Source organism: Porcisia hertigi, chromosome 2 (genome assembly GCF_017918235.1).
Source record: "Porcisia hertigi strain C119 chromosome 2, whole genome shotgun sequence".
Classification (NCBI taxonomy): domain Eukaryota; phylum Euglenozoa; class Kinetoplastea; order Trypanosomatida; family Trypanosomatidae; genus Porcisia; species Porcisia hertigi.
The window spans coordinates 337,276-350,797 of NC_090561.1; the positions used below are offsets into that span (position 1 = coordinate 337,276).

Sequence of the window (13,522 nt, forward strand, 5' to 3'; positions counted from 1 at the left end):
TTTCGGCGATCGAAGCGTGGGCAAAACGACTTGGATTTTCTGTGGTTGCAGAGCCCCGGGTGAGCAGCACGAGCGGCGAGAGGCTCGATCTGAGCATCGCCGCGGCGGGGGGAACGTTCGCCACGGACGTGGTGATCACTTTCCCCGGCCGGACCCGCAGCGCCCAGCAAAACCCCCTTCAGCAGGCGCACGCCGGGAAGAAACGCAAGTGGGGCAGCTGGGCGGTGGAAACCGGCACGGTGTTCGCGCCCGTTTCGCTGGAATCAACCGGGGGTCTCCACAAGGAAAGTTTCCAATGGTTGCCTGCCGTAGCGGGTTCCGCAAATTTCCCCTTCTCCGCGCGAACCGCCTTCGAGGAACTGCTTTCGAGTATTTCCCAGGCGCTTCACGAGGGCAACGCGTATCTCTATGAGGCTGTTCGTGCCAATTGGGCCCGGAGACTTCTCACCCACTGAAAAATAATGAAACCCAGGCGGTGATCATGACCAATTCCGCCCCATGAACCGGCTCTTCGTCCACTTCCCGCCCCAGGCGCTTCTGAAAGCTACCGGGCTTAACCCTCAGAAATCCCCCCTTGACCCCCCCCCCCGCCACGACGCACATCCGCACCAGGCCACTAAGCCAGGGTCGGCTAAGACGCCTGTGTGCCCTAAAGTTTTTCTTTTGAACTTGTTTCCCCTTTTTCGCGCGAGATGTGACCTCGGCAGCTGCACGTGTTCTTGGGTAAATAGCATGATTTTCCCTTTCAAAACCCGACAAAAACTCACGATTGGGGCCCCATGAGCTACAGGGCATTGCGGAGAACACCTCGACTGCTGATCGCGGTCCCTTCTCAAGGAAACCGGGTTTTTTCGACACTTGGAGCGTTTACCGTTTCCGTTCGGCAATGACTATATAACGCGCCTTCCTGGGGCGTTATAAAAGAAAACATATGCAAAAAAATATAAGTATCAGTTTCTTTATTGGTATGCGAAACTTCCGGAACCCGTATTCCGGCAAGATTTTGGAAGCGCGCAAGCGCTATTCTTTTTTTCTTTTGTGATGTGAGTGTTTCTGGGCGCCCCCTCGTCCCCTGGTGTCTTTTTTTTGGCGCACTGCAGCATGATTGCTTCCAGCGGCGCTGTTAGAACCAGCCTTTGGACCCAAAACGTTCTACCTCAGGGGGAGCCGCGCCCGGGGGGGGGGGGATCCCGGGCGCATTGGGGGGAACGATGTGTTTTTTGGGGGTGCGTTTTTACACGGAAGCTCGGTAAATTGGGGCGACGGCGGCCTACGGGATCGAATGTCGTCGCGGGTTCGGGGCCTCAGAAGCCCAGGGACGCTGGGGTGGTTGGCGCTGCTGGTTTCAGAGTCCGCTGTCTGCTTGTTTTTGTGCTAGGTTACTTTTTTTCAAAGTGGAGCGGTCTTTTTGCCTATGTCTCTTTCATGGGCTTTCGTGCGGGCTTCAATTTTTGGGGATGAAGAGGGTCTCGCTCCGCCCGCGGTTACACTGGCTCCCTTTTTCATACGGCAAAAAGTACAGGCTTAAAACGTCTTTTTTCGCTTCCCCGTGCAAAGTTGACGTGCTCCTAGGTCCTCGAAAACAACAAAACAACGAGCCGTTTACTTTCTTTGCTGCGGATGCTTCAAAGAAGCCAATTGTAGCAAAAAAATGTCATTCTTATTTAGAGGGCTGATTTTTGCGCCCTACAACAGCATCCAGTAACTGCTTCGCCTTGCCATCTTCCATGGCGACAAGGCGATTCCCATCCAAATATATTTCTTTCTGCGCCTCTACCTTTTTTCCTCTTATCTATGACCATACGGCGGCTTTGGGGTGACGAGGGGCTTGCTGAACAAAACGATTAGTGGACTTGACACCCCGAAGCGTAAAACCACATTAGTACAACAGAGCAGGAAGTCAAGGCGAGGTCTAAACAGATGACAGCGACAGGAATCCTCGCCGTTAGCTGTGAGAGCGTTTTGTTTGATGAGGTGGCCGTGAACGATATTCCGGCTTATCGTCCGGTTCAGGTGAGGAACTTGACAGGATCTTCGCTTCTGGTGCACCTCACCGCCACCAGTCCAGTTGTTCGATTCCAGCTTCGCAACGAAAACTATGAAGCAATCAAACGCGTAGAATTTGCCGACACTCTTTCTGTCTACAACGAAGCCTTCGATCTCGTGGGCCTCATCTCTTCCGTTGAATTAGCACCTTTTGAAGAAAAGAACCTAATAGTGTGGTTTCGTGCCGATGCAGTGACGTTTGCACACCTGGTGAGGGCCTCCCAGCCTGTTCCCCAGACCGGATCGTTGCAGTTCGCTGTAGTGAATCACGCACAATCATCATCTCTCAGCAGCGAACCTCACAAGTGGGGAAATAGGTCTTTGGAAGAGCAGCAGTGGGCTACAACCTGCGTCACGATACCGTTCCGTGCAAACGTGTACGTCTCTTGTGTGAAGCTCTCTTCTTCTGAGTTGCATATCACTATGACGCCGAACAAAACTCAAGTGACCGACTTTGTCGTTACTAACACGTCGTGTCAACCGGTGCACTTTGTAATACGCGAACAAGCCATGCCGTTGCGTGGTCTTGACGTTGCACTGTACGAGTCAGATAAATTTGAAGAGCCAAAGCTAGGGCACCGGCTTCTGCTAGACAGCTACGCCACCATGACTTTCTCGTTGATGCTGCGGTCCACAGCGACTAGCTCGCCTGCGCAGCAGCAGTACCACACCGTTTTTCAGTGCGAAAACCTGCGCGACAATCGCAATACAACGTTTCTATACGTGAGCGTCAATGTGGTAGCAGAATCACAAGGCGACCTTGTCGCGTTTCACGATACGTCTGTCAATTTTGGAGACGTGTATCGCGGCACTAAAGCGACGGCAACCATCCGTATTCAAAGCCTTGATGTCCGTGATGAAGCGGTGCTTCGGCTTGGTGATGTGGATCGAAGGAAGTGCGAGGGGAAGTTGTCGCTGATGAAAGGTGATGCCGCCGTTGATGAACTGACTGTGGGTTCGCAGAAAGGAATTCAAGTCAATACTTTGACGCTCATGTATCAGCCTTCCTATGACGGCGAGAGCAAGGATGCATCAAAAACTAACTTCGATGTGGAGCTTTTTGCGGTTTCGGCTGGTCGTGGATACAACCAGCGCGTTGTCTTGCGGTGCACAGCTGTTCTGCACACGAGCAACATAGTGGTGTCACAGAGGTCTATCAACTTTGGCGATTGCCAGGTTGGGCAGAGCAAGCGTTTCACGCTGCAGATTGAAAACCGCTCGCCATTGCCCGGAAAATTTATGATGCAGCTGCGCAGCAAAATTATTCAAATTGAAGGCGTCTCCACTCCCCAGAAAATTGCTGGTCGTGAGTTGAAAGAGGAGTTTTCTGTAGCACCGTCTGCATCGCTACCGATAACGCTGCGCATCACACCTCAGCGTGTGAATCCAATGTACCGCAAACAGCTGACAATTATCAACGCGTCCAATCCAGCAGAGGACCGGCAAGTAATCAATATTGAGGCTAATAATATGGCACCGCTTGATACGAAACTACACGATGAGCTGTATTCGTGGAAATGCGATCTTGGGAATATCGACAGTACCGGCAATCGACGAGGTCCGTCGACGCTGTGGGCGATTTCCGGCGTACCACTTATTGTTCCATACAGTGTGCAGTCAAAAGCGGATTACGAAATTGTTTTAAATCTGCGTTCTTCGTGTCCTGAGATCGAAGTGTTCTACTCGTATGATGTCGCGCTCTGTAAGCAGCTGGAGAATATTGCGGCGGAGATGCGCTCATTTTGTGTGTACGGTGAGAGCGAGGATGCCAGTCATCTCACAAATGAGTCGGCGGAGCAGCTGTTCGTCGCGCGAGAGGAGTTGCTGCGACTCTTGAATGAAACGTCACGCAACATTACAAATTGCATCTCACTGGAGCCACTCGCACAGCTAAAGGTGTACGTCTTGATTATTCGCACTGACTCTCCGTCAGAGCCACTAACGAAGGAGGACGGCATTTCGATAGCGGTGGACGGAATTGAGGCGCCGCGCTTTGTGCGACTATCGTATCGCCTCTGCGGTACCTCGTTTGAGTTGAATGGACAGAAGACGAAGAACTTCGGCGAGGTGAACATTGGCGTGAAAAAGACGACAAAATTACCGATTGTAAACCGTTGCAATTCGTTTTTGTATCTTCATTTGTCGAAGTCACGTTCTGTGACCGCCGAGCACATTCGCATGGAAAACAACGACAAGCAGTCTATTTTTCTGACTATTCGACCCTACGCGTCGCGCGAGATTGAGCTGACGCTTTACCCGGGCATCAAAGGTGTATTTCAGGAAAATATTCGTGTCTCAAACATACTCAACATCAAGAACACGATCACCATGACGCTCAAGGCAACCGTTACCAAGGCAGATACTTTCGAAATTAGCCCAGACTCGTGGTCTTTTGAAATGATGGTGCCTCCCTCGTCAAGTGTACCAGCACTCATGGCACAGTCACTGAAGCTTCCAAAACCAGACGAGGTCACTGCCGCCGCCAATACTCGTGTAGGTGCAAAATTCATTGTGTCAAATACAAGTAAAACACGTCGACAAATTGTTGCACGGCTAGAGGTAAGTAGCACTGCCGCAGCGAACGGTGTGAGCGCAGCAAATCCTTACTTATCCTTTGCGGGTGTAAAGGTGGCGGTGCAGCTAGATATGGCGCTGAGTGGGGCTGCCTCTCTCTCAAGTCGCAAGCTGGAAGAGCAAATTGAGAAGCTCGAGCACAAGCTGAAGATTTACGTTCGGAAGAAGAAGACTGAGAAAGCTGAAAATGCAATACGCAAGATAGAGGCATACAAGCTAGCGTTGAAGGGCGAAGAAGTTGACCTGGCAGCCCTGGAGGCAGCGCAGTCAGCCGTGCAAAGCACCACCGATCACGAACTCTCAGAGAGCGAGGAGGAGAGCGGCCATGCAGTGCTGCCAGCTTGGAAAAATAAGACGCAGCAGAGTGACATTGTGCAGCTGCTACGCCGCGAGGGCGTTGCCTTACCACCCATGGACGCTGGAGAGTCCGTTGTCATCACTTTGTTTCTGAGCTGCAAGCGTGTGCTTGAGGAGCCGATTCCAACGACACAGACGCACACGATGAACATGCTCTTCTACGAGGTTCGGGATCAGGAGGCGAATCGAATAATTCCGATCGACGTGATTCTCATGCGCACACCCGGCGACGTCACGGCCCAATTGCTGCTCGCCGCTCCATCCGACACAATCACCTCTCAGATAGGGTTGCCTTCTGCCATATCTCCGTCCGCGGCCGTGGTGCCACCGCCTGCGTCTCCGTCGCGGCCGTCTCCGTTGAATCTCAGCATTGAGCCGTTTCGGTCATCTCCGGAGAATACCGCCACCACCACCGCTGCTGCTGTTGTTGCTGCGTCGGTGCCTGCTGGCGTCTTACACAGTAGCAACTCTCTTACCGGTAGTAGTGGAGCAGCTTCTCGTGCCGTACCGATTCGTCCACCACCGTGTATCCATCTCATCACCACAGATTCCCATGCTGGCAACAGTGACGGTGGCATTCATTCTACTTTTATGGGGCACCCGTTGCTGGTCTTGCACAACTGTATCGTGAATGATCTGACAGAGTTTAGCTTTGTGGTGGAGACCAACGCGAACACAATGATTGTGGTTCTTGAGCCTCGGCGATGCGGCGGCAGCGTCGCGGAAGTGCTGGACGCGCGCTTCAAACTCTTTCCCCGAAACGGTCATGTACGTCAGCAGGAGCCGCTGCGCATTGTTGTGGAGTGCACGGCGCGTGGCGTTGGCCCCCAAAAGTATCTCATTCCTGTGAAAAACATCTGCAACACGGCCGACGTTCAGTATCTCATTGTTGAGATGAACCCGACGCAGGAGACGGGGATGCTTACAACAGAGCCAAAGGAGATTGTGTTCCGTGACGTCATTACTCCGTGCGCGGCGTCGCAGCTGGAAGCGCAGCTTGTGCTGATCCGCTGCCGTTTCCCTTTCACGCATGCCATTCTTGTGCGCACCAATAAACCGTCACAACTCGCTCTCTTCGAGGATGCATCCTGTACAGTACCGCTGCTGCGCCCGATACCGCATATCTTTGTAAAGGAGACGGTGCGCGTTTACGTGCAGCTCCGTCCTGGCGCCCGATACGTTGACCCGTGTGCTCGCCAGATTCGTGCCGGTGTGATTGTGGAGGCGGTAGCACCGAACCCTGCTGTGTCAAGCACCGCGCTCTGTGTGGTGGCCAAGGCGGTGCTGTGTGCAATCGCGTGTGTCGGCAGCGGTATTATCGAAGTGCCGCAGGTAAACCTCGAGCTGGGGTGCGTGGCGCCAACGGAGCACTATGTCAAGACGCACTTCACTGTGCGCAACACTTCTCACACCTTCGCCTTGCGCGTTGCGCTTGTGCCGTCGTCACCACTGGTGGAGATGGCGGAGGAGACGTCGGCTGGCAACGAAATCGTGCTGGCACCCCTCCAAGAGCACGTAGTCCCAATTGTGGTGCATCTTCCGGCACCCGGTCTCTCGCGCGAGTTCGTTGATGTCTTGAATCGCAGCAGTGCTCAGGAGGCGATACGGGTGTCACTCTCGGCGCTAAGAATGAACGACGGCATCGTGCAAGTCGATCCGGCCGTCAACACACCACTGACGTTTCCCGTCGCCGCGGTGGTGCGCGGTGAAGAAGGGAGGCAGTTGCATCTCCATCAGCCGGTGTCTTACTCGGTGAAGCTGGCAAACTACCACACCCACCGTGAGATGGTGCTGGCAACAACTGCCGTTGTCCACGCGTCTTGCGCGCTGCCGCTGTGGTTCCACACGCCGGATGAGGAATCGAAGGTGCGTGCCGCGTTTGAGGAGGATCAGCGGCAGGCGCTGGAGGTGACGGGCAACTCGACGACGCCAACACCATGGCGGACGAACGAACTGCGCGCAGGAGCGGTCACGCAGGCTACGACACCGCTGGTCGACCAGCCACCGGTCCTGTACACAAGGGGCCGTGTAGAGATGAAGGCGAATCACGCTCAGATTGTCACATGGACGCTGACTGGCTTACCCACACTCACGGAAGAGGAGGTGGTGGCGGTGCTCCAGTATCAGATGGTGTCCATCACAGCGATGCTGCAGGTGTGTGTGACATACACTGCACACTCCACACACGCTGGCATGGCAGCAGGTGGGTGGCAGAGCTACTCGCATAGGACGACATCGCAGGGAAGCCGCTATCGCGGACCATCTGTGGGACAATGCGTTCTGCTTGTTCCAATCACACTTTTGCTGGCGATGAGCGAGGGCAGGGCGGAGCCGGCGGTGGTGAACTTAGGGCTTGTGGGTAAGGCGACATCGATGCTGACCTCGCCTATATCCACTGCCTCCTCGGTGTCGTCACCTGACGAGGAGCGCGACACTGTGTCGGAGCGGGTGGTCGATGCCTTTGCCAGCGGAAGGGAAGAGGAGATGGTTCTCGCAGCGCGCCAGCGTCGTCGCCGTCGCTCGTGCGTCTCGAAGCTGCGCCGTCCACGAAACAACACCTTCGGCGCCCTCGTCTCCACACCGTGTCTCCGACAGCCGCCAAGCCACAACATCGTTGTCTCATTCCGGCTCATGAATTTATCCCCCTTCGTGCCCCTGCCGCTGAAGGTGGAGTGCCCGCCTGTGATACACTTTTCCAAGACGCGGATGAAAATCCCTCCAGGGGAAAGTATGCTCGTGGAGGCAACACTCAATCTAGAGCGCAGCGCAACGCAAGGGACGTTCCGTTACGAGGTTTTTTTTTTGAATGAATGGAACCCGGAGAACGACATGGCGGTGTGTATAACAGGGCAGTACTACTGGAAGGTTTTTCAGGTGCTGCGGGCTGACACTGGAGAGGAGGTGCATGAGTCGCTCACCTTGGCACCGCTGCGCGTGGAGCCGGTACTGCACATGCCACTCGCTGAGGTGAAGCTGACCTTTGTTGCGACAGAGGCGGACGTGGAGTTCGATCTTCGCTTGCAGCCCAACCCCCAGCTGGAGAGTGTACTAGAGCTCCTACTGCTGAACTACGACGTCACTTCCCCGGTGCGGCATCTGAGCTTCCGCACAGATGTCGCAGCATCACCCTCACCGATCGTCACGAGCGCTACAGGTGGTGTGGCAGCCACCAGCGTCAGCCAGGGAAACGCTGGCGCGGCGACGGCGGCTGGGCTCGCGAGCCTAACCACAGGCAGCGCCACTCCTCCCGGCTGCAGCAGGCCAATCACTATGGCAGCCGGGGGTGCTGGGGCGGGGTTGGGCGGCGGGCTCGTGACCTTTGGAGCAGCGGGCGCAAACGTTGGCCCGCCTAATGGGGTTACACTTGCCAGCCAGCATCCCGGGACGACATCGAGCCTCGCGACGACCGCGGCAGTGGCAGGGCATTCAGCACTCACTGTGACCAGCCCCGCCTTCTCAGCCGATGAGGTTTGCGGTGGGACTGTGACCAGCTCCGGCGGCCCGGCGAGTGGCGCTCCTGGCGGTGTGGTGGTCGCATCAGATCATCTCGGGTCTACTGCTGGCAGCACCGTGGCGTTCAACGCTGCTTCATCGACTGCGGTTAAAGCCAATACACGTAAGGTGGGTGCCGGCACCGTTCCCAGCACAGCAGGCTCCGGCAGCGGCAGTGTAGCCACAGCGTCGACACGCTCGCAAACACTACGACTTCGTTGCCAGCTGCGTGGTGGGGACTTGACTTCGCTTGTCTCTTTTTTTTATGGCTACCGGAAGGGGCGTACGGCCGGCACTTCGTCACAGTTGACCACCGCCCCCACTGCAACGGGTATAGGTACCGGTGCGGCTGCTCCAGGCTCAAGTGCAGCGACACAACCAGTCTCGAACACAACTGCATCGGAGTGCCAGGGTGTGAGCAGTAACACCAGCGCCGTTTTGTGGACGCACGACCGAATCGCAGAGCTGGAACGGCGCAGCGCATCTCTGGAGTCGAACAACGTGTGGCTTGGCACCTTCATTGTAGAAAACCCCTTCACTGAGGTGGAGGAGGTGCAGGTGTACAGCACCCTTGCACCGTTCCGCACCTTCTCGGCACCCTCAAGGGTGGTGCTGCGGCCCTGCCGAGTGAGCGTAGAGTCGACACCGCGTTCAAGTGTGTTGGCCGCGGCGACACCGCAGACTTTTCCGAACTGCATTTTTGCTCAGGTGGGTTACGTGGGTGAGATCAGCATTACGAACGAGTTTGACGTGTATGTGGCTGATCTATCGATTGTAGTTCTCGTCCATGAGCGCTTCGCTGTGCCCCTCTACATCGACGTACGCGGAGGATGTCGCCATACAGTGGATACGGCATCACCCGGTGCAGCGGCGGGAGCAACTTTCTCTGTGTCCGAAGCGGCGGCGGGAGCCACTGAGATCGGTGCCGGAACATCAGCCGCCTCGAGCGCGACACAGAGAAAAGGTGTGCCGGCAGCCACGGCCTTCCTGGCGGCACCCACAGCAGGCGGCGGCGCACCGGTGTCGTTACCTCACTGTATTCACCTTGGGCCTCACGAGACTGTCGTGTTGACGGTGGTAATTCGCCCAGCTGACGTGCGAACGCTCGGGTCAACTACCGTGTCAGCAGCAACAGCCGTCTCCAGCACTCTACCGCCGCTGCTATCGCTGCCTTCGCTCGAGAAATTTGTGTCTGTGGTACTGGTAGACGAGAATGCACCGTTCAGCTACGTTGTGAGCCGTGTGAATGTTGTGACGCCGACGAGTGACACAGAGGCGCTGCCCAACATCGTACTCAGCACCGTCACCACCACCACGGCAGCGACGGTCACCAGCGTTGCCGCTCCATGGGACGCGAGCGCGAAGGAGAAGAGAGTCGAGGGTTTTGGCAGTGCAGCTCTTCCGCATGTTGCGCTGCGAGACGATTCAGCTGGGCGGCTGCTGACGCCTGCGGCCACGCTGGCGGGCGAAGGACCGACCATGGCACTCCAGACGCCAACGGCATCAGATGAGACTCTGCAGCAGTTGAGTCCGCAGAGCAGCTTGCAGGTGTCGGACGTGGTCCCAGTCAGTGGTACGGCGCTAGCAGCTGGGACAGGCGAGGCGGAGGTGACATCTTTAGCAAAGATGTCCGCTGCTGTTGATGCCGGCGCTGCTACGGCCGAGGGGCTGCCTCTGCGAATTAGTCCACAATGTGGCACCGAAGACTCGGCAGATGGGGCGTCAGCCTTTCTTGCTGGCACCACCACGAAGTTGGCGCCGTCGGTTGCAGCGGCGCCGCGTCAGTGGGTGCTGTCTCTTCGTAACTGTGACGTGGTGCCCGGTTGCGGGGGGGCGTACGGCTTCAACTTCTCTGTTTCACGCGATGACACGTATGAGCCAAACATCCTCCTCGCGAACAACGTGCTCGATAGGGCGGTGCGGTACACGGTGCAGGTGAAATCACAAAGCCCGCAGGTGTGGCTGCGTCTTACCTCCACGACGGGGGTACTGGAGGCGGGTGAGATGCAGCCGCTGCAGCTGCAGGTGCTGTCCTCGGAGGTCGGTTCCTTTTGGGGCTACGTGGCCATCACCAATACTTATGATTCTCGGGAGGTGGTCTACCTGTGCCTGAGGGCTGAGGTGCTTGTACCCGGCTCTGCCGAAGGTGTCTTCGACGTTGTTTCGCTGAATGGTGGTCATCATCTCGCCACCACCAACGGAGAGTATAGCGTGAACATGGGCTCCTTGCATGGCGCGGGTACTAGCCGTGTGTTGATCGCACTGGAGATTGTGAATAAGGGCAACGTGGCTCTGGAGTTCCCTGTGTCGGTGGTGCATCCAATGCGACAGGAGTTGCGGCCCGTCCCCCAAAGCCTTTCCTACAGCGCGGCGGTGGCGGCGTCGGCGGGGGGCCTTCACAAACGCACTGCCGCACGAGGGCATCTCCAACGCACCGCGTTTGGTGATGACAGCGGCGCGGCGTCACTCGCCTTGTCTCGCCTATCTCGTGTTGCGTTGGATCAGCAGGCGGTCCTCAACTCAGTCGGCGCTGCCGTCGCTACCTCAGGAGCAGGAGCGCAGAAGGGTGTCACCAATGATAGTCTGCGCACTGCCTGGGGGGACGAGGAAGACTTACCCACAACACAGCCGTCCAGTCACCCGAGGTCGCAGCCGCCGCTTCACCTCAGGGATGGTCGTCATCATCGCAGTGGCGTGGCGGTTGCACCGACATCCACCACCTTATCTTCGCCTGGGAGCATCTTCTCTGCCACCCCATTCGAGGGCAAACTAATTGTGTGCCAGATGCACGGCATTCCTTCCCACACAGGTCAGAGATATTTTGTCGTGGACCCACACTCTCGCATGCGGCTGGCGTTTATCCTCAACTGCAGCGCCCTCCACGACATACCGGAGGGGTACGGCGTGCTTGGACAGACCGACGTGGTGTTCCGTTGCAAGCAAGCCCGCGACACGCGGTTCAGCTTTAACGTGAATTTCGAAGCCTACCGGCCAACGTTCGCTGTAGCGCTTGAGTACGACATGGACGTGGCGGAAAGGGCCGCGCCGAAGCACGACGTTGTCTCGGACTCCGCGGCCGCCTCGGGGTCGGGGGGTGACGACGGCGCATCCTTCAAGGCGTCTGCGCCTTCAACTCTGACATCTCCCCCACAGGCCTCCGCGGCGACCTCGCGGTGGGCCGAGGCGGAGGTGGCTGTGACAAACCTAAGCCGAAGCCATCCGCAGGCGTTTGTACTGTACACGCAGTCGGAGGTGCTGTCTCTGTCGATTCCCGGTGCCTTGTCATCGGCGCACATCGTGTGCGCTGGCAGTGGGCTTCTTCCGCCACTCCCTGATGCCGCTACGGAGGACGACGGGCACTCCGCTGTCTCTGCGGCAGGCAGTAGTGGCAGTCCTCTCTTCGCGACTTGTGGGGTGCAGTTGACTGTGGGCCCGCAATCCGTCGGTGTCTTCACCGTTCGTCTTGATCGCCTGCGTGCAGAGGCGCTTCTGAAGTTTGACAAGGACGAGTCGACACTCGCCCGCCCTGCGTTGTGTGAGCACGCGTTCCTCTACAACAAGGGAAACCCCCGCGAACGAGTGCGGCTGCTGTTCCGGCAGCAGGCGCTGCTCGCACAGCCACGGCGCTACGGTCGCGCGGCCGCGGTGGCATCCTGGGGAACAGCCCCCCCATCACCGTCCCTGGCAGATGTGAAGCCGGTCAAGAGCGGCGGCCAACATTTCAACGAGCGCCACATTTTGGGATTTACTCAGCGCTTCTCAGCAGTGATGTCGTCGCTGGCAGATCGCCTGCCGTTCATGACGCGTTCAGAGGACGTGGCCCACGTGATGAGGTCGCACATGGGTGTGGTGAGCAGCAACAACACTGGCGTGGGTGGTGGGGGCGCTGGTAGCGGCACAGTAGGCACCACCGGAGGAGATGGTGTGGGCAGCGTTGCGAGTGGTGGGGTCGCGGCGGGGGTGGCCGTTATACGGGGTTCCACAGGCACTGCAGCGCCCATCGTGGCTGGCAGTGTTTCCTCTTCGGCTTTCGACACAGTGCGCCACTCTCCTGGCAAGCACCAGCGTGGCCGCCGAGGCGGACACGGGAGTCAAGTTGGACAGCGCGGCAACACACATCGCACCGGGCAGAGAGCGACTTTCCGCGACAACACGTCTGACGACGGCACTGCGAGTAGCAGCAGCGGTACAAGTTGCAGCTCAAGCGCGTTCCCCAGTGATGCGGGCGATATCCAGCACGTCACGAGCGCGATGGAAAGGGGTGCAGCTGACGGAACGTTGGACTCTACAACAGAGGCCAACCTTGAACAGCCGTCGTGCGAAGACTGTAACGACGCCAGCGACCCCGGGCTAGCGGAGGCACCCGGGGGGAGCGGCGGGTGCGTTGCAACCGGTACCGCGACGGAAGCCCACAGCACCAGCGACGGGGCGGGGGTTGACATTCCTCATCGCCTGTGGGTCACCGCTTTGTCTCACGCACGCCCGCGGAGCAGCGAGGCTCCTGGTGGCTCGGTGATTACGTCGTCCCCCTTATCCCCGTTGCCTTTAGGGGCATCCGCTGCGCGCTCGAGCAGCGCCGGCAGCCATCTGAGCAACGAAGACCTCGAGCGGTACGACGCCTTCATCACATTGCAGGAACTTCTAGTGGAATTGACGTGGCTCTGTGATGAACTCCTGTTCTACTCGATCCTGCTCCGCAATTCGAGACACGTGGAGGCGTGCGGCGCCTTGCTTGTTGCGGCCGTCGCGCAGCATCCTGTGATGGTGGCGTGGCGGCAACGCCGCGGCAGCGCCAGTCGTACTCGCGAGTACGACATCTTCAGTCGGTTCCTCGAGACTCTCGATGCCCTTCCGCATCCCTCTTATATGTCTCCGACTTGAGGGTCTCTGACAACCACCGCAGTTCTCGGAGCGTGGATCAGGAAAGGATGAGTACGATTTCAATGGTATAGGGTGCCACCTCTCTGCTTGCATATATATTTATATATCCTTTTTGTGTTTGTGTTTGTGTGGGGGGGGGAGTAGAGGGGGTAATGCTTCTTCTTCTTTTGTG

General features: G+C 57.4%; 1 protein-coding gene across 1 annotated transcript; it reads left to right on the top strand.

The window, feature by feature from the left end:
• Positions 1 to 1,920: 1,920 nt before the first annotated feature.
• Positions 1,921 to 13,350, top strand: JKF63_07598 (uncharacterized protein; the record flags this gene model as incomplete). The annotated part of the gene is made up of 1 exon (XM_067903532.1): positions 1,921 to 13,350. One exon carries the CDS (start codon positions 1,921 to 1,923, stop codon positions 13,348 to 13,350), a length of 11,430 nt encoding a protein of 3,809 aa, XP_067759964.1.
• Positions 13,351 to 13,522: the final 172 nt, after the last annotated feature.